The sequence below is a fragment of the Cupressus sempervirens genome, chromosome 10 (assembly GCF_028749045.1).
Source record: "Cupressus sempervirens isolate cs-2001-9-10 chromosome 10, ASM2874904v1, whole genome shotgun sequence".
Taxonomy (NCBI): domain Eukaryota; kingdom Viridiplantae; phylum Streptophyta; class Pinopsida; order Cupressales; family Cupressaceae; genus Cupressus; species Cupressus sempervirens.
The window spans coordinates 904,518,697-904,541,275 of record NC_143127.1 but is presented as its reverse complement, the minus strand read 5'-3'; the positions used below and the strand labels follow the sequence as shown (position 1 = coordinate 904,541,275).

Genomic DNA, 22,579 nt, shown 5'->3' with positions numbered 1-22,579 from the left:
CCAAATATCATATGATGTTTCTAAAAAATTTACCTGACTGTATTCATTGTCAGGAAGAGTTGACAATAATGCTTCTTTGGCTAGCATATCACACATAAACAAATCTCTTTCAGCTTCATTGCATTCCTCAAGTTTGCTTTTTTCCACAATCTTCTTCTTTGTCTTTGTCATCATCCGATACCCTGGATCCATACATAACAAATGAGTATTCATCTTCTTCTTATAGCTGTCATAGCTAACTCCATCAAATTTAGGACTTTTTTTTTGAAGTGACATGTCATTGATCTCGCAAAGCTGTTAAGCTTTTTCTTTAAGGACCTGATGCTCTGATACCAATTGTTAGAAAGTAAAGTCCACCAAGATAACTTGGGGGGGGGGGGGGGGGGGGGGTGAATCAGTATCCGACTATTAAAACACTTTATCAACTTTATTAATCCTTAAGCATGTGAACAATATAATCAACAACCATAAGAAGATATACATACCCAATAACACTAGATATGTTATCTAGGAAAACCCTTGATCCAAGGGAAAACTCCAGTGGGGATGGTACCCACAAAATGATGTACTAATATAAAAGTTCCTTGTTAGAGGATGGACTCTGTTAGGAGCTAATGAAATTCCAACCTTGTTAAGAGTTGTGCGAACCTTCTTAGGAGTTGTAGAAGGCAGATGGACCCACTGTCCAAACAACTTCAGGGGCAAGACCACCAACTCACTGTCCAATTAGTCTCTATATTATTCCTTGTAGAGTAATAGAAGTGAAATAACTTTAGCTCCTCTGTCCTCTTGACCGGACTTATCCTCTTCTGATCTCAATACTAGATCACAAATCTCTCATCCAAATAATCCCCTGGATCGCTTACACGCATTTACCAACTTCGCATGTTATTTGCACAATTCACACTTCATACATCAATCACACATTTCATAACAAGGAAATAACCTTCCTTTATACCATATTCTCAAAATAATTCCTTGAGTTGGCGTTGAGGCTTTCACAATTAATTATAATAGGACCTTATTAAGATATTACAAAATTTTACATCTTTTTGCAATTACAAGTCACTGGTAGCTCACAATCTTTACAACTTTCCACACATGCGACCTCAAACCTTGCGCACTTGCTGATGTCATCATCAAGCTGTCTACTGTTACTGTCTAATTGCGCTCATCACAATTCTATCTCAGTTAAGAGATACAAATCAATCATCGGAAACCACTTATCAATTACTCTGTCTACTTACTGTCTTATGTAAATCTTGAATAACTTCTGTATGACTTAGACTTTCTCCATGCACACTTAACCACTTTATTAGGATATAGTGTAGAACATATCCTTAATTGCGCTTGACCTGATCATCAATACTCAGTCTGTACAACCTCGTTCTCTGTTTGTTATTCTGTTAGTCTTCACAAGAACAATACTATGTTGACATCTATGACAAACACAGTCATGAATGCAACATGTCAATCATAAACAGTGTGTCCAATGCTTAGGATACTCTCCCAAAGGAATACTATCAGCATTAATGCTAACGGAAAGATCATAAGGCAATAGATTGTCATAGTCAGGTGATAGTTTATGCACTTATAAATGTTGGACCCATGTAGTTATAACTTCTTTGACTACGAGAACCTTTATTTTATAAACATAGACTTTGTACAAACTTATACTATGCTTGTTCAAAAGAAATAGGTTGAAGAGTGTGAATTCTTTTTGAACTTGGATACCTCTATGATTCAAAAAGGCACACCTCACCAAAAACTCATTGAGGATGCACACTATGTTAAGTGTTTGGATAAGGTGACCCAACCTCAAAAGCCCTTTATTGGTTAATTATTTGTGCATTTTTGGAAAGGCACTTAGCGAGACCAAATCTTCTACAAGGACAGACTTAGAATGAAAATTATAATGTTTATCTTTTGGCATATTCTCTTGGATTTGTATTTTATGCAAGAGTTATGCATAAGGAAGTCTCTAGAAATAGGTTGTAAATACATTGAATGTAGATGCTTTAGAAATAGTTTCCTTTTGCATGAAAACTATATAAATACAATGTGTTGCTGAAGAGAATTGAGAGAAGTATTTGAAAAGCAATGTTATGCTACCAAAATTATTCTAGATCTAGATATCACAGTTGATTACTCTTGGAGAGCATTGGCTCTTGAAATTGTATTGTAACTAATTTATTGTTGATAATACAATTGGGTTTGGCTTTGGAGTGGTGGATTTTTTCCCGAAAGGGTTTTCCCATGTATAACTAGTGCGATGTGTTTATTGTTTTAAATCCAATTTATGTCTGTATCTAATATGTGATAGATAAGGACTTGCAAGAATTTTTTCTGCACTATCTTTCCTTGTAGATTTAGCATTTGGAAGCATTTCTTAACTTGGGATTCCTTTCAAATGGTATTAGAGCATGTCCAACTTTGTTATTGTTGTTGAGAGAAGGGTTTTGTTTTGTAGTGATCTAGTTTTAGTGGGAGTTTTGTAGAGAAATATATCATAATTTTATTGCAGGTTGGATATTGTAAGCACATCTAGTAGAGTAGAGATGTATAAATTTAATGGCAACAATTTTGAGTAGTGAAAACTCAAATTGAAGGACATGCTTGTAGATAGGATCTATGGGCTGCAATTTCTTCAACAAAACCCCAATCAAACCCTAAAGTACACCGTAGGATGATTGGGATAAGATGGATTGAAACGCCACAGGTTTGATAAGACTTTGTTTGGTTGATTCAGCCTGAATGTCCATGAAGAGAAGATTACAACTGATCTTTGGAAGAAGCTTGGTGATATTTATTAGGGGAAATCCTTGGTAAATAATTTATTCCTAAGAAAGTTGTATTCTTTGAGGATGGAGGAAGGAGGCTCTGTTGCTGATCACTTGAATGCATTCAATATGTTAGTTGCTCAGTTGAATTCTATTGGTGATAGGATTGATGATCAAGATAAATGTATAATTCTATTATGTTCTTTGCAAGACTCGCGAGATCACCCTGTTATAGCCATTAGAAGCACAATGTCCACTTTCAAATTGGAGGATGTGGTTGGTTTGTTGTTATTTGAAGAGATGCGAAGAAAATCTTTTGAGATGGCTAAGGTAACTCTAGTTGCTTGGTAGAACAATGGAGAAATGCAAGAAGGACAAAAGGGTAAATCCAAGTTTCCTCGTAGATCTGAATCTCTTGGTAAAAAGTCCAAGTAAAATGTTGGAATTGTAGCAAACTTGGTCATCTTTGAAAAAAGTGCAAAGAGGAGAAGAAAAAGGAAGGTAAAGAGAATTTCTTTGATTCTCACCAAAAAATCCTCTCTAGATGATGTAGATGCTTTTGTTATAGCCTTGACAACACATGCATCAAAAGATGTGTGGTTGATAGGTTCAGGTGCTTCTTTCCACATGACATATCACAAAGATTGGTTTTCAAAGTATGATGAGTTTGATGGCGGGAAAGTATTTGGGTGATAACTCTCATTTGAATGTTGTTGGCCACGGTAGAGTCAATATTAGATTCTTGATGATAGAGTGAAGGGGATTGATGGTGTTCTGCATATTTGCGGTTTAGCACGAAACCTACTTTCAATTAGCAAGCTTGGTGATGTGGGTGTGCAGGTTGTTTTCTCGAGTAATGGATACAAGATGACAAGAGGCTCTATGGTGCTTGCTAAGGGTGTTCAGATTGGCACCTTGTATAGGCTGGATGCATGCAAGGTTCAGTGTAATAGTGCTTCTATGAGGTCAAAGAAAAGGGCTTTGGATTCTTTATCCTCACCATCAGATCAAGAAAAAGAAGATTGTTGTTTCTATATCCGATGGTCATGCTTTCTAGGTATCCAAGGGTGCAAATGCTTTGGAGATGAAGCTCTCAGCTGAGAAGATGTTGTTATAGCACCAAAGATTTGGTCACATTGGTGAGAAGGTTCTCAAAGCACTGAAAATCAAGAGCCTTTGAAGGCCTTGATGTTTGTAATCTGTTGTTTGACTTCTGTGAACATTGTGTTTATGGTAAACAACACTGTGTTTCTTTTTATTCCAGCTCTCATAAGTCTTTTGGGATTGTGGATTATATTCATTCAGATGTGTTTGGTCCAGTTAATGTGCCTTTGGTATCTAGATTTGTGTACTTTGTCTCATTCATAGATGATTATAGGAGGCATACTAATGAGAATCAAAATCGTATCGGAATTGGCAGGGCCGAATCGAATCGTGAATCGGGGGTGAATCGGCAAATTTGAAAAAACCCTTTAAATGTAGAGATTTTAACAATTTAAGACTTATTTCATGCACCCTTTATTGAATATAACTTAAACACACTATAACATCATCAAATAGAAGTTGAAACTTAACATATATAAACATGGAAGTTTGTGTTTACCACATGGGGTAAAGAGTTTTTATAAGACAGCTTCACATCCAATACCTACTCCAAGTGCTTCAAAGCATATCACCCCTCTCGAAAGGCTTGCTCTGTTGTTCTCTCCACTACAGACACTCCATGCCTGCAATAGCTTCAGGTCTCATCAACTGGTCAGACTTCTCACGACTGATAATCGCAGCGATTGGGGGTCTATGGGGCAACGCCCCTAGCGGGGTCGAGGGGCAGCGCCCCCGCGGGGTCTTGCGCGCTCCCTGTTGCGATACAGGACGGGGTCGAGGGGCAGTGCCCCCGCCGCCAAGATCAAATTAGCACTCTGAAACCCACACAAAACTACATGGAACACAGTGTTTTTGTGATTTTCTTTTGATCCCACACTCTTTTTGGGAACTGCTAATGTTTTACTACCTGATTATGTTTTTCCGTTCGTTATACATTCTAAACATTTTTTATTTGTCGTCTTTTTTTTTTTTTTTTTTATAACCTATGGTTCTTCTTTTCTCTTCTCCTCTCTTCTAGTCATGCTTAACAATTAGAAGGCCCTTTAGGGTTATAACAAAGAGGAAAGGTAATAAAGAAAGCAAAAAAACATAAGTGATTTTTTTATTATTTCCAACTAAACATGCTTGCTGTTGCCAGCCAATTTTTGGCGATTTCTGATGGTGATTCAGGCGGTTTTTTGAGTGAATCGCCGATACATGCGATTCAAGCAATTCACCCGATGAAATCGCCAATCACGATTTTCGACACCAAAAAAATCGGCGTGCATGAATCTGATCGTTGAATCGGCGATTCACACGATTTCAGTGCGATTCTCGTTACTATGATAGGAGGACATTTATGTATTTCCTCAGAAGTAAATATGAAGTTTTTGTTGGTTTAAGGAATCCTTGTGTGAAAATTAGACTGGTAGAAAATTTAAGTGTTTAAGGACTGATAATGGCGGTGATTTTGTTCAATACAATTTGACAGGTTCTGTAAGGATCATAGAATTGAGAGACATAAGACAACTCCATACACCCCACAACAAAATGGAGTTGTAGAGAGGACGTACAAAACGTTGATGGAGAGGGCTAGGAGTATGCTAAGTGGTGTCCAACTTGAACAAAAGTTTTGGGCTGAAGCTGTAGCTGGTGCATGTTATTTAATTAATAGATCTCCTACTTCGGTGCTAGTTGAGAAGACACCCATAGAAGTGTGGTTTGATAAGAAGCCCTCAATGAGACATCTCAGAGTCTTTGGTTGTGAGGCACATGCTCATGTGCCAAGTGAGAAAAGATCAAACTTGGAGAACAAGGCAGTTAGGCACGTACTCATTTGCTATGGTGTCTCTGAAAAGTTACAAGCTTTGGTATCTAGTTGCAGAGAAGGTGCTCTGTAGTAGCGTAATCTTATGTGAGTTGAAACCTTCTAGTTGATTTGCAACAAAAGAAGGAAGAGAAATAGAAAAAAGGAAGTGGTCCACATTTAATTTTACTCCTAAATGAAATGAACTATGAACTCTTGTTGGACTTATGATGAAGAGAGTTCAAGCAGCTTTGAAAGCTGTGAAGCAGAGAAAGAACTTCAATCTCAAACTTTGAGGAGGTCTACTCTTGATAGTTAGCAACCTAATAGATATGGTTCTTCACATGAAAGGTTTGGATATTCTTTGTTGTATTCCAGTTGTATATTTGCTTTGATTGTTAACATTTGATGAGCCTAGGATTGTTAGAGAGGCTATGGTTATGAATGATGCAGACTCCTAGATGGATGTCATGAATGAAGAGATGACAACATTTAAGAAGAATGCTATATGGGATTTGGTAGCTTTGCTTGAAGGATCGGAACTTGTTGGATGTAAATGGCTATTCAAGAAGAAATTGGGTGCAGATGGGAGTGTTGAGAAGTATAAGGCACAACTGGTTGTGGAGTATTCACAGGTGGAGGGAATTAATTATGATGAAATATTCTCTCTTGTAGCAAAGCTGTCATCATTTTGATTCTTATCATCACTTGCAATAGTTTATGATTTTGAAGTTGAGCAAATGGATGTGAAGACAATGTTCCAGCCAGAGCATTTCATTTAAAAGTTAAAACCTTGCTTGTAAGTTGAAGAAATCTTTGTATGGTTTGAAACAATATCCTAGAAAGTGGTATCAAAAGTTTGACACCTATGTGTTGTCTTTGGGATTTTCTGAGATCTAAATCTGACTATTGTGTATAGTATAAATATGAAAATGGTCACATTCTTATCATAGTCTTGTATGTAGTCTTGTATGTAGATGATATGTTGTTTACTGTTTACTAGTTATAGTAAATTGGTTTGATACATGCTACAGTAATAAGGAAATATAACACATAAGCAAATGCAAATGTTTTAGGAAACGACAAGTATATATTCCATTAATGCTCTTCAAGTACATCAATATCATAAAACAATACAATGCTGAAGATGATCTTCTCAGTTATGGAAAAGTGTACATATACTATCCGAAGGGTTGCGACTCAATCCTCGTGTCATCACAAATTGCCCTTTGCTTAGTAACAACTTCCCAACAACATGTTTAACCATTATCGACAATAATATGATTCTACCAACAACATCATCCCCCCCAAAAAAAAGAAAAAAGAAAAAGAAAGTTATCTCTGACAACATACAACAAAAATGGAGATAATGTATATACATAAGAGAAGAAGAAAATAGAAGCTAAGAAGAAGGGGGCTGAGGGAGCATCCTTGAAGATTCTAGTTGTGATACTGCTGAAAGAGTCAAACGTGCCCACAACTCATAGACTTGTTGGGTCCTCACCTTAAAGTCTTGTTCTGCCTGCATTTGTGTCTCCAACACTGTCTTTAACATCATGGAAGCATCGACTAGCTTGGTCTCCTTCACCTCAAACTTCTTTGTCACTTGAGCTAACTGGGTCTATAATAGGTACTTTTCCTTCTTAGCCACCCCCTAATGAGCCATTAGCTTCGCTCTCTCTGTCTCCCAAGCTGCTTGTTGGCTAGCCAAGTCTCCCTCCATAACTACTGACCGGGTAGCCATCTCCTTTCGAGCTCACTGCCGTTCCTAGATTTATCTCTGTCGCTGCCCGATCTATCTCACTTCGCCTCAGATCATAGTAGGTGTCTTTGTACACTTGCTCAATATCGTGGCTGAGGTTCTCTACTCAACTTTCCACTATCGGCTCCCCAACAGTCCACTCCTATAACATCTTTGGAGTCTCTATGGCTGGCCACCCTTGTGCTTCAAAGCAAGTGGCGAATACTGTGGGACACCCAACTCTCATAAAGTCAACACATGCTCCAACTCTTGAACGATGCCCTCTAAAGCCCAAGCCTGTGCAGAGACCACTACCTAGTGGCCTCGGGCTACCATATCTACTAGGCATACCTCCACATCCTCGCTAGGTATGTCTCTTGATGGCTCTGCGAGTGTCTTCAACTACCATTGTGGACCAAGTATTGAAGGCGAGATGGTCTTCAACATGGTTTGAGAAGACTCTACTGCAGGTAGTCTCTCATCCCTCTCAACTGGATGATGCTCTTCGTCCTTTGCATGAGCTGCTACGATAAGTACGACGACTACTATAGACTCTTCTCCTCTTGTGTCAACTAACTCCACAAGCTTGGGAGGAGGTGCATCTCTAATGGGTGAAAGTATAATAGATCCAAGTGTGATTGGTGTGAGGTTGAATCGTTGGGTCAACCACCAATCATACCCTCAGACGAGTGTGTTTGGCTAGGTACCACTCTAACCATGGGACCTTCTGTCATTGATTCAACTAACGATGCAACATCCATCGTCACCACTGCATCAGACGCAACCACCTTTAATCGAACTTGAGGCTCTTCTAGGGCTTCGTTGCCATGTATCTCCGGTATTCACTACCTCCTTAGACATGACTTTGTATGGTGATCTAGTAGTCTTGGTTTCTGCCACTTCCTCTCCCTTATGAACCCCACTATCACTGGCTTAGGAGTCATTCCCTTTGAAACTGCCACGAGAGTTCTCTCTGCCACAACTGTTGATGAAGACATGTCTATTGCTACCCTAATATGACTGAAAGAAGGGATAGGCGCTTAACTAATTATCAAATGTGCTGTTATAGGTTGGAGAGGTTGTGCAAATAAGATAGGTATGGGTGTTGAAGTGACTACCTCCACTTGTCATCCTCTATTAGCTGAGTGATATCTCCATCATCCAAGTCACTGTGACTCTCCGAGGTCTTTTGTCGACTAATATCCATATCTCCCTGCTCAGACCCTGAACTGACCTTTTGTCTACACCATTTTGGCTCTGCCAGAACCTCTTGTCCAAAGGGCATATCCTAGTGTTGCCAACTCATAATCAGAGGCTCTCCGTGTGCTAATGGTCTTGGTATGACATCGAGTCTGTTTGTTGGAATTTGTCTTTGTGTGGTGCCTAGGAACTAATTGCATAGTATGACATGTAAAATGTCCTATATTGCAATGTCATGAATTCATACATTCGCTTTGACAGTAACACGACCCAATAAAAAACTGTACCATTCATCAATTCATTCATGAGTACAATCTGAGGCGCGACTTGATCGAGTAAGCCTACTTTCTACTATGTCCATTAGGTAGTGCCAATGCCCCTTTCAAATGAAAGCTTTATTCACACCCCTTCCCTTGGAGGCCTTTGCTAGAGAATCTATTTTACTCTGTGTGAGGTCGCTACATATCATTTTGATTCAAATTTTCTTTACTTATTGTTTCATTTTCTTGACCTTCAACTCAATCTTTTTTCCCTTCCCTGGTATACCAAATACTTGTGTGAACTTGGCTGCAGTGAATGAAATCTCCAAATTGTATCCAAGGTAGGGAATCGTACCATTCTTGGAGTGTCTATCGAAGACCTCAATCCTGGTGTGCAGAGGACCTTCAAAATTTTTGATGCAAAAAATAGGCATTTGGATCGCCCAATGGACTTGTGCTCCCTGCAAACTATCCTTGATTGGGTCATTATCAGACATCTTCCACCATTTGCGACACTCCAACCCATTCAAGCCCTCGAAAGGTATAGTCTAAGGTGTGTTGTAATCCTTTGATGAAATTGCAGGTGCCATTTGTACCTTCGATGTCTTATCTTTTTCTTCCATGTGTCAATCTGTTCTGCAACTTGCACTCCAGAAGGCAACACTTGTGCATTCCTGTTCATGCTGCTACTAGAGAATAGAAACTAAGAAGGGGGTTGAGAGAGCATCCTTGATGATGCTGGTTGGGATGCTGCTGAAGGAGTCAAATGTCCCCGCAACTCAAAGACTTGTTGGGTCCTCACCTTCAAGTCCTGTTTTGCCTACATTCGTGTCTCCAATGTTGCCTTTAACATCATAGCAACACCTACTAGCTCGGTCTCCTTCACCTTAAACTCCTTCATCACTTAAGCCAATGGGTTATGTAACAAGCACTTTTCCTTCTTAGTCGCCTTTGATTGAGGCATTAACTTCGCTCTCTCTGTCTCCTAGGTCTACTGCTGGCTAGCCAAGACCCCCTCCACAACTACTAATCGGGTAGCCACCTCCTCTTGAGCTTGCTCTGCTACTACTCGAACTGTCTCACTCTGCCTCAGAGCATAGTAGGTGTCTTTGGTCATTTGCACTATCTCGTAGTTGAGGATCTCTACTCGACTCTCCACTACTAGCTTCCCAACAATCCACTCCTGTAACATCTCCGAAGTCTATGTGGCTGGTCCCACTCGTGCGTGCTTCAAAGAAAGTGGCAAATGTGGTGTGACACCTCACTCTCATAAATGTCAACACATGCTCCAACTCTCGAATGTCTCTAAAGCCCGAGCTTGTGCAACGACCACCACTTGGCGGCCTTGTGCTACTATAGTTGCTAGGTACACCTCCACATCCTCGCCAGGTATGTCTCTTGATGGCTTTGCGGCTATCTTGAACTGCTCTTGTGGACTAAGTACCGAAGGCTAGATGGTCTCCAGCTTGGCTTGAGAAGACTACTGCAGGTAGTCTCTCATCCATCTCAACTAGATGATGCTCTTCATCCTCTCATCAGCTACTACGACAGATACAATGACTACTATTGAGAATGGTAAAATAATGATTTCAGATTTGAAGTTTCAAGTTAGCAACACAATTTGAAATGGAATATCCAGGAGCAACTAGATATATTCTTGGGTTTGAGCTCATTAAAGATAGAGGTAGCAAATTTTTTTGGATGAGCCAGAGAAAAAATGCTAACTCTGTGTTGTAGAGATTCAACATGGCAACTTGCATGCAGTTAGTTGTTCCAATGTTACAGGGAAGGAAGCATTCTAAGGAGGATGGTCCAAAATTTCCTACTCAGATGGAGGGCATGTCTAGATTACCTTACATGAGTCCTATTCGTAGGTTGAGGTATACTATGGTCTGTACGAGGCCAGACATTGCCCAAGCAGTGGGAGTCCTTAGTTAATATATGGCCAATTCTGGAAAGGTGCATTGGGATGCAGTTAAGAGAGTGTGCAGGTATGCAAGGTGTACATCTGAGTATTCCTTATGTTTTAATGGTAATCCTACTGGATCTCACATTCAGTTTACATCCGTGGATGTGGATTTAGATTGGGCAGGTGATATTGACAAAAGAAGATAGACCAATGAATATGTTTTCACAATGTTTGGTGGTGTAACTAGTTGGATGAGTAAGTGGAAGGCTGTAGCTGCTTTGTCCACTATGGAAGCAGAGTATATGGCAACTACTCATGCTTCTAAAGAGGCCATTTGGTTTAAGAGATTGTGCTTTCATATTGGTTTTGATGTAAGACATATTATTATCTATTGTCACAGCCAGATTGTTGTTTGTTTAGCAAAACACTGATATGGATCGACACAAGAAGCTAAATTGTAAACTCAGAATATAGACTATTTCACCTGTCGTAACAGTAAAATGAAAGAGTCATATTTGATGCTTCTTATAGGGAGTCTATTCATGATATCCATGTTGATGGGTTCCTAGGGCTCTTTGTGATTTTTATAGACAACTGGAACATTAAATGCAATTTAAAATAATTTAGCTTATAGAAATAGTTTTCTAATCTCTATATGGACACCCAGGAACATGCTCAGAAAAATAATCAAATGAGAGTTCTTAAAGTTGGGCAATGCTAATACATACAGTAGCTAAAAGTTTATATTGATATTTATCCTGGTTTTATCTCCTCAGAACAAATTGGGGACATGATCCTAAGACCTAAATTTAGATAAGACTGCTAACATGCTCCAAAGGAAAATATTAAGTCAAATGAGGTGTTTTTTTTAAAACTGTGAAAGCTACAATAAGTTTGATGTCCATGAGAAATCTTGTATTAAAAACATATCATGTTTTAGAGAAAAGTATATAGATTTAAGTATACTGCGAATTGTTTGATGGGAAAGGTTTTTTGTTTGAACTGTATCTTCTATTGACATGCTTCTCTTTAATGGTGCAATGCATCTTAATCTGGGTTGAGGCGGCCTTCAAGGTTTGGTCTTCATTTTGATAGCATGTTAGCTGTGAAGATTTCATGACAGAAAAATGTGGTTTTGCTATGTTCTATGCATTTGACATTATGCAGTTCTGTTTGAAGTTTTTTTTATAAATAAATCTGTTTACTCTTTCATTTCAAAGTTTTCTGTTTCAAATGGCTGTATTGTAGAATAGGGAGCTTATTTTTTTTCCCTTTGAATGTTTTAATTTAGATTAAACTGCAATTTTCGAAAAAAAGAGTAAAATGGATGAGGGGTGGAGAACATGTGGCAGAGGAGCTGTGGACGTTGAGGTTAGGTCTGAAGCTTCTTGGGGAGAGAGCAAAAGTGGGTTCTTTCTGGTGGCCATACATCAGTAACTTACCTCAAGCTTTTAATGTGCCGATTTTCTTTTCTCGAGAGGAAATAGGAAACTTGCAGTATATTCCATTGATTCATCAGGTATATTTCTATTGTTTGTTTTTATGTTTAGAGTGTGTTTAGTCAATAATTTCTCTTTGAGATCTCCAATCTAAAGTTTTTATCAGATGTGCTCTGGAATTGTCAATTTGATGTAGGAGGTCCTAGTGTGATCTTGAGGGGAATAAAAATCTGTTTTGGCTTGTTTGCGATTATATCTTTTAAAAAAAAACTTTTATTAACAAATTATCTTTGTACAGGTAAACAAGAGATGTAAGCTGCTTTTGAGTTTTGAAGCAGATGTTAAATCAGTTACTGAAAATTTGGGGTCAGAGCAGCACCCTTTTGGTGGTCAGCATGTTGATGCAGCTGCCTTAGGTTGGGCCATGTCAGCAGTTTCTACCAGGGCATTTCGTTTGCATGCACACATAACGTCTGATGGTAAACGTGGCAGCACTCCAATGCTTTTACCTCTTATTGATATGTGCAACCATGATTTTCATGCCAATGCTCAAATTGTTCAGAAGGCTGTTTCTGGCTCAGATGGGACTCTAGTTAAGGTGCATTTCTCAGATTTTAAAGCTTTTTTCTTTGTTCTGGGATGTAAAAGTGTGCATTCTTACCAAAAATTTCTTATCAAAGATTCCTATAGAGAAACAGCTTTAGGTAATGGCATTTATAATATATATCCATCCTAAATGCCAACTATGGAAGTCCGAGTCACCTAGCAGATTCCCAAATATCATGTCACTTTAGGGATTTGAACATGATCATCCACATCGAGAACACAATGATTGTTATTCTCAAATCTATGTTTTTGCAATGCTAAACATGTCTGCCTGGCAGAAAAATAATGATTTATTCTTGACAAAATATTTTCACAGGCCATTTTTTCGTTGTAGTTGAATTGGATATGGATAACCATGAAATATACGTTTAAGGACATTTTCTTATGGGAAATGGAATGAGTTATTTGAAATATTATTATATTCCCTTTGAATTTCAATTTTTGTTTTATGTTAGGAGTTGGACGTCATGACCAAGTGCAACCTTGGTGAGTAGGACTATCAACATTATTTTGGTAAGACACAAGCTGAGGGCTGCAAGCAAACTGGTAGCATGTTGTTCTTCTAGTGGGGTCCACTCCCAGCCTAAACAGTCACAACATGCAGACTGGTTAAGTTCTGAACTTGACCTTCCAACATGCTTAGTGGTGCTTTTCAAGTAATTTAAAATCAAAGTTTCTGTATGCTGCTACATATCTACAGAAGTAGAACAAAAGAATGCATATGCAGCATTTATTTAATTTATTTTTGTTCAAAACATTGACATTGTGATGTAGTGCAAGGCAGAAGAATCCCTAAAGGAGATGTCCTAGTCCCCAGTAAATAGCCACACAGTGGAAGAATAACAATAACACGGAGGTTTAAATCCACAACAATTCCAATTATCATAATAGAATCATAAGATTTACATTCAACATGCCCGGTTGTAAGGCCTTCCAGTTTATGGCCAAATACAAAGCAATTACATTGATAGTTCAACAAGACTTGGCGAGATCCAAACTCTAGCTAACCCAAATCCACAATCTAGTAGAAAACCCCAAGAAGAATCTAAACTTGTGCTCACAAGCCACTAAGCAACCTTCTTGTTTCTCAAGCCCACACTTAGCTACTAGCTCTACTAAACTTTGCTCCTCTAAGCAACTTCATGCTGAACCAAGTTGACTCAAGACACCACAAGACTCTCTACTTATGCTAAACCAAGCCACAAGTTGGCCTAGCAAGTTACATTCAGTAAACCCTCAAGTCACAAGTCGGCTTGGCAACAAATATTAGATACATGAAATAACTAAATACTTATGACAGGCCACAAGTTTACAATGCATAACTAACTCATATGACAACATAAAAGTACGTGCCCTTAGTCATAGGTTCACATGCCATCCAACTATCCAAATCCAAGAGCACATGAGACGACTCCCACAGATTGAAGCTCATGAAAACAATCTCCAAAGTCTATCCAGGAAATTAGGAACACGCTACTAGTAGCCATCAAAATGGCTCTAACTCCAAGACGTTTACTCCAATCATCATGCGCACTTAGGACAAGGTTCCCCAATGTGCCTCGAACACAACCACAAATCCGAGCTTGATGCCCTTGCATACAAGATTACTGACTACCCCAGGATGCTCTTGCATTAGACACCCTAGGTGTGAAGAAAAGATGTTCTCAAAAGTTGGAAGAACATCTTCCAGGGTGCAACACATAAACCCCGAACTAGTTCTTCACATACATGTCCTTAAAGTTATCAACTTGTACACTTCTGCCTTTGTTCCACTTCTGCAACTCTTTTCTTACAACTGTCATCTTCACATCTGTCTTTGATGTGCCACTAATTTGTTTCCCATGCTGATCTTTAACCTTTTGAGAATCTTTCAACTCAACTTGCCTAGCAAAACTCAGGTTCCTCCTACTAAGCTCTGCATTCTTCAAAGGAATCAGGGAATGCTTCTTGATAGAATCATGCATTACCTTGCAATCATACTGCCAAAGGTCTACCAAGTAATATGTGACAACTACTCATGTCCACAATATCACACAACACTTGATCCACATATTCCCCAATCTGAAAATTAACAAGACATTGCTCCCTCACCTCCAAAGCATGTTCATCTTGTAACCAACTGATCTTATAAGTACAAGGATGTCTCATTCTCTTTGAACCATGTTTCTGAACCATCTCCTCAACAACTAGGTTATCAGTACCATAGTTCAAAATCTCGTTCTCTATCACTTACCGATGAGGCAAAGAAAAGTTTTCTTGGCGAATATCGGAGAGAATCGACAACTTCTTGGGCAAATATCGAGAATTTTAAAAATGACTTAAATTTAATTAGAAATGATTTGTTTTACATAATTCAATAAGTAGATGCAAATTACGAGTCAGTAAATGAGTAAACAAACCAAACAAGCTGATCTAGATATAGAAAAATGCAGTTAAGTAACAAAATTGCATCCTCCTAAACCCTTCTCCACCCAAGATGCTCAACATTGGAAAAGAGTAATATTTGGCCGTTTTGCTGGGCGTCATAGTTAAATTGGCAATGCCCATGACGTCAATACTTCTCACCGAGAAGTGGTGATTTTCTTGCTGAAAAGATAATAGATTTCAACTTCTGTTCGTAGATTTCTCGCGTGAAAACACAAGTTTTCGCACCACACTCAAAATCTGGTGAGAAAACGAGATATTGATGCTATTTTGAACTATGATTAGTACTACCACCATCCACAATTACATTCTAGTAACTACCTCTAGATTTACTGTCCTGAACAAATTCTTTCTTTGACAAGGTTTGAACATCCTTTTGCCAAGCAACACTCGCTGAACTAGTGAGTTCTCCTCCTCCAACTCAAGTTTATTCGTTGAATCCACATTCTCATTCACCACAACAACTCTTTTATCACCAACCTTTCTATTGGCATTGGGACATTCAAAAGCTCTATGTCCTTCACCACTTTTGAAACAAGTACCCTTAAATGCACCTCTATCTCTTCATTTCCTTGGTTTAATAGGTTTTGGTTCATCCTCAACAATTTGTTTATTCTTCACAGAGTGTTCCTTCTTTTCCTTTCCTCGGGAATTACCTTGATGTCTTCTCTTCAACTTATCTTCTGCCTTCGAAGCATACTGATAAGCATCCTCCATTGAATCAATCTTTAGCATACCAATCTCATCTTTGATATTGAATCTCAAACCATTAATATATCTAGCCACCTTTTCCTTAGAAAGTTGTCTATGTGTAGACCGAATTGTTAACATGTAGAACTCCTCAATGTAATCCTTCACAGTCATATCCTTTTGCTTCAGATTCTGCAACTTCTTAAACAATTCAAGTTCATAATTAGCAGGAATAAACTTAGCCTTCAGTTTAGTTCCCATCAATCTCCACTAATGATCTTATTTCACCTTCTCTATTTCTTTACAATTCTTTCCACCATAAAGTAGCATGTCCTTTTAGCTTACTTTGTGCCAACCTCACTCTGAGTAGATCTCCAGTATCCTCTAACTCAAAGTAGTCTTCTAATTCACCAATCCAATCAATTAGGTCTTTAGGACTCAAAGTATCTAAGAAATTAGAAAAATCCATCTTGTGCTTTAGCTTCAACTGAGCTCCAGGTGTATCCAACTGACTAGTTTTGCCTTCCATAGATCTCTCCATCCGATCAGTTCTGTCTTCACTACTAGATTCAACAGCCTCAGAGTCTTCAACAACTTCCTCATAACCACTTCTATATCCACATTCCTAGGTACACCAGCTATAGCTCTCATGATCTTAGTGACCATATCATTCTTCATCAGCTCCATCTCAAATCTGAAATCCTCTTTAACCTTCTCTAAAATATTAGTCTCCACTGCATCATAGAGATCTGCAATTGTTCTAGAGTCCAATCTCGGAGGCATCTTCCAAGATCTTCGTAAAGCCAAAGCAACAAATCAACAAGTTCAACAAACTTTGATACCACTTGATGCAGTGCAAGGCAGTAGAATCTGCAAAGGAGATGTTCTAGCCCCCAACAAATAACCACATAGCGAAAGAATAACAATAACACAAAGATTTAGATCCACAACAATGCCAATTCTCATAATAGAATCATAAGATTTACATCCAACATGCTCGGGTGTAAGGCCTTCCGAGTTATGGCCAAATACAAAACAATTATAATAACAGTTCAGCAAGACCTCGCAAGATCCAAACTCTAGCTAGCTCAAATCCACAATCTATTAGAAAACCCCAAGAAGAATCTAAACTTGTGTTCGGAAGCCACCAAGCAACCTTCTTGTTTCACAAGTCCACACTTAGTTACTAGCTCTGCTAAACTTTACTCCTCTCAGCCTGTCCATGTTGAACTGAATTGACTCAAGACACCACAAGAACCTCTACTTATGCTAAACCAAGCCACAAGTTGGGCTAGCAAGTTACATTAAATAGACCCTCAAGCCACAAGTTGGCTTGGTAGTAGACATTAAATACATGAAATAACTAAACACTTATGATATGCCCCAAGTATACAATGCATAATTAACTCACTCGACAACATAAAAGTACACGGCCTTTGGCATAGGTTATGTGCCATCGAACTATCCAAATCCAAGAGCGCATGAGACAACTCCCACGGATTGAAGCTTGCGAAAACAATCTCCAAAGTCTGACCAAGAAATCAGGAACATGCTACCAACAACCACCAAAATGGCTCTGACTCCAAGACGATTACTCACATGACAACATAAAAGTACATGACCTTAGGCATAGGTTCATGTGCCATCGAACTATCCAAATCCAAGAGCACATGAGACAACTCCCACGGATTGAAGCTCGTGAAAACAATCTCCAAAGTTTGTCCAGGAAATTAGAAACATGCTACCAATAGCCAACAAAATGGCTCTAACTCCAAGACAATTACTCCAATCATTATGGGCACTTAGGACAAGGTTCCCCAATGTGCCTTGAACACACCCCCAACTGCGCAAACCATAAGTCCACAAATTTGAGCTCGATGCTCTTGCATATAGGATTGTTGATTACCTTGGGATGCTCCTGCATCACATTGATAGTAACTAATCTATTGGTGTAATTTACCTTCCAGATTCCAAATGAATATAATTGAAATATGGCTTTCCTTTGAACCTAGAATTTATAGAATTTTTAAGATTGCTATGAGAAATCCCAGTCATATTATTCAAGTTTAATAGTATAACTAATATATTGAGGGGCTTTCATTGTCTCCTTTTCCATGGGTGATTATAAAATTGGATAAAGTCTTTGTAAAAGCGCTTGCAAAAAGTTATTTGCGGTTGCCACTGAATAACACTGTTTACAGTTCAAAATTTGGATATGGTTTCCTGTCAAGTACATCTAATAGTTCTGATTGACTCAAATGGGATGTAAACCATTGAACTAAGCTAATTGGATTCTTAAAATACCAATTGGGGTGTGGCATTTTAGTTCAATTGAAATCAAAAATAATTTTCATGTCAAGTGCATTACAAGAAACACATCTAACTATGGAGTTTTTTTTGATTTAATACATGTGGACTTTTTAATTGTTGTGTTTATACAAATAATAATTAATATTTAGATATTCACTTGTTTCTACATAATCTTTAAGGATTCCTTTAAATGAGGCTTCCTAACCCTTTGGGAGGATCCCCTGTGTTTTGGAGAACAGTCCTTGACTATTCTGCCATCCTTGAAACTGTTATTATAGTCAAGCTTCATAACCCTTTGGGAGAAGCCATTGTGTTCTGCAGAATGGTCCTTGATTAGTTAGCCATCTTCCTTGAAAGGTATCCCTTGAGATCTACAAGATTTTCCTATGAAATCCCTCACATTTCCCTTAAATGGGATCACCTAAGTCTATGTCCTTCCATATCTTATTTGATTCAAAATATTGATATGAATTAATATCATTCTCATTCTATCTTCTCCATTTGATACCATTCCCCTTATTTTTTTCTTATTCATTGTTGATTTCTAAATCTTGTATTATTTGCCATCTACGTCCTTTTGAAAAGTCACAACCTTCATAATCACAATCACAATCCTTTCAAAAAGTTACAACCCTTAATAATCATGTTCTTTTTGAAAAAAACACTATATAATTACAATCTTTGTGAAGAGTCACAACCATTCATAATTACAACCCTTTCAAAGAGTCACATCCTATTATCAATGCAACCATTTGAAGAAGTCGCATCCTTTTTTTCTTCTCATTCCTTTCCTCTTCCACTAATCCTTTGTTTAGCTCCTATCTTCTCCTTCTCTTCTTTTTTCTTTAAAATGAACTCACCTCCCTTTCATATCTTCATTTGAAAGAGTCACATCTCTTGACTTTTCATTATATTTAGTTAATTTCAATTATTCTATATTACATTATTTATTTACTAATCTATTTTGTATTTATTATCATTTATTATTAGATCCTATTTAGAAAGGTAACATACTTTCTACATTATTCTCTCGTGTATTTAATTTAATTTATCTATTCATTCTTTATAATTTAATTGTTTTAAATCTTACACTAAATATTATTTATTGATAATTGATTATATATGATTAATTATCATTTCTTATTTTTTATATTTTAATATGATTTCATTAATCATTAATTATTAAATAATATTGAATTATCTAATTGTTATTAAAAATTCTATCTTAAAATGGGGACATGACATCCTTGACTACAATTTTCAATGGATTCTATGTGATGGATGAATTTGTTATACAATTCCCAAATGGAGAGATAGATTCATTGGGCATAGCACAAAATGGAGGGAATGCGTACCATCCAAGATCTCTGTTTGCTTCATTGTCTCCTTTGACTTCTTCCTCTTCCGCATCAATTGATGGCTCATTCACCCTCAACTCTTGTCCTTTAGATTGATTATCTTTGATATGTTCTTAATATTTATTATTATTTATTGTATTCCATTTTTATAAATTTTTAATGTTTTTTAATGTATATTTTTATGTTACTTATTTGTATTATGTTATATTTATATATAATATTTGTATATATATATATATATATATTAGTTATTTTATTAATATATATTTAAATAAAATTATATACTCATATTGTAAATATTGAATATATATATTTTTAATTTAATTTGTATTCTCCACAGTATTTAAATTAACAAGGGAATTACATAAATAAATTTAAAATTAATAACAATATAATATAATATTGTAAATTACACAAGCATAAACCCTTATCCATATCAGGCAAGAGCCTATAACACAACGATAAATTGTGAGCCTCTTATCTGGGAGGTCTTGGGTTCAAATCCATTCGAGCTTAATAGATAATAATAATAATTAATCACATAACATAATAACAATTAATCTTGGCTTCAGCCTCTTATCAATATAAAAAAAAAAACCTTACCCATAATTGAGGAAAATTAAAAAAATATTGTATTGATATACCTCAACTTAGTTATCTAGCAAAGTTAAACCATATTGCTAATTTTACTTCTTATATTAGCAATATTTTAAAAAATGTGTATTGTAAAAAAGGCCAATTTAATAACATTATTTTATTGGGATATTTTCCCCATGACAGTTTATTTGAATTTTATTGTGGCTGAACACAAACACGAATTCATACCTTGTGACAAGTTTCATAAATTAATTGAAAATATGGTCATCTCTGATTGATGATGGTATTTAACTTCCAATCTTTGCCTACCATATTGAGGTGATCCTTTTGTTTTCTTTGAAAACATGAGGTGATTATTAAATATAAATATAGTTAATATTTAATCTTCATTGATATTCTTGAATGGTGAAATTTGCATACCCATGCCACTTCGCATATCGTTTTGTGCCTTTTTGATGAGAATAATTTGATGCACCAACATGTTGAGTAGAGGCATAATTTTGTGAAAAAAGTTGGGTCCCTTAAGGCTTAAACTATCACTTGTCTATTTATTACACATTCCTATACACTTATCGCCACTTCATCCATATGGTTATCCAGCCCAATGCATTGACTAATTCAACACACCCATACTTCATTATGCCTATACATGCACACATTTCTAGGTGCGCATTACCTATCCCAATTCACCCCATTTCCGGTCCCAGGTCAAGTTGTCAGTTGTTGGGTCAAGCCAAATTACAAATTTCTGTCGACTCTTGCCAATTAGTTCCTTTCAAGGGCTTCTAAACTCAAATTTCCAAAATTTACTGTGATGACCGTTGATGCAAGTTTTATGACGACTTCAACCTACAGGATAAAACACTCATTATTCTGAGATGAAACTCCAAATATCAAATTCTCTCTTGAATAAGAAAGCGCTGATGCTAAACAATGTATATGCTTGTGTGATCAACCGAGGCAACCCCAAGGCTCTTTCTTATTTTGGACTTAACTTAGTTTTGGTGATGTGTTTTGCTGGTAACCACAAAGGGACGTACATTTTTCATTAGTAGACTTCAACTTTGCGAGTGTGAAAGATACAGAAATGATGGCTCTTCAAGTACTTTGAATCAAACAAATTGCAAAGGAGTAAGGGTTTAAGAATTTTAATCTAGCTCTAATAATGCAAGATATCATTGATGGTGAGGTGAGACTTTAAATAGTCCTTGCCTCGCCAATTCAACTATGCAAATGACGGTGCTTGCTTCTAAAGATGTGGGAATGATGTTCAAATTGTCAATATTCATTTAAATGCCCAATGCAGGCACAATCCAAGTGAATATCTCCAATTGAAGTTAGATGCTTGCAATTAGGCCTAGACTAACCTTGCAGTATTACATACAATCAGCAAGTAACGAAAGGTATGGACACTATCTTCACCAATAATCACCAACAACTTCCATTCATTTACTTCTACTTCTACTTAACATGAAATTCTATTCTATTCTAAGTGAGGAAATATAGAAACCATGCAATACTCCAAAATGATACAAGCCATCCACCTTAAAAAACAAAAATGAACTAAGAACAATTTTGACAGTATTATTTCAACAATCTCAAGTTTCTTTTAACAAATGAGGAGAGCAAACCTTGTATTAGTACAATGAATGGCCAAGATTGGTTTGGAATCAAGGGCCTAGATTTGTCCAACAAAGCTCTAATCTAACTAACAGCTACAAGCATTAAATGCTTGATCAATTATAATGAAGCACCACCTTGTGGGCCAACGGAAAAATTACAGTGCTTTGTATGACCAATCAGAAAATTGGCTAGGGAGAAGCATCAAGTGGACTCCACATATACACTGGGCATGATTTGATTAGATGTTCCTGGAAGTGTGACTAAAATATTCCGATTGGCTGAAGATGAATGGGTGCCACGTTAACATGTTTATCTAAATTCAATTAGTTTCTTGGACATGAAAATAGATTTTGATGGCATATATTCCCAAATTGCTTCATCTTGAAAAAATTTCTCTACCTTCGTGGCTTTGAAAATCTTCCCATTGAAATGACTTGAAACTGCATGTGCTTGAGATTGTGATTCCTTGGCCTTGGTTTTCTGAAAGTGATACAGGTGCTCTATGTACTTGAATCTTTAACTTGGATTTTCTGAAGGAAATTCAAGTTGGTGACCTCCTTCATTTGTAGCCTTGGTCATTCTTTTGCACAACTTGTCCTTTGCATTCCATCGTGATAACTTGAACTTGGAATCCTCTTTCCCTTTGATCTTGAATCGGAGCCATCTTCTTGTTTGTCCTCTTTGATGAATAGCTGGCCATTTGTAGATTTTGCTTGAAGTTTCGATCTTGATCATGCCATTAGTCTCTTCTT

General features: G+C 37.2%; 1 protein-coding gene across 2 annotated transcripts in view; it reads left to right on the top strand.

The window, feature by feature from the left end:
- The window catches only part of LOC149536925 (Rubisco methyltransferase family protein), a 54,638-nt gene that overhangs the window by 20,168 nt on the left and 11,891 nt on the right, over positions 1 to 22,579 (top strand). For both annotated transcript variants that reach the window (XM_089805765.1, XM_089805764.1), the window contains exons 2-3: positions 12,133 to 12,299; positions 12,518 to 12,817. In XM_089805765.1, coding sequence (XP_089661891.1) covers positions 12,133 to 12,299; positions 12,518 to 12,817 — 467 coding nt within the window. The remainder of the gene's footprint in view (positions 1 to 12,132; positions 12,300 to 12,517; positions 12,818 to 22,579) is intronic.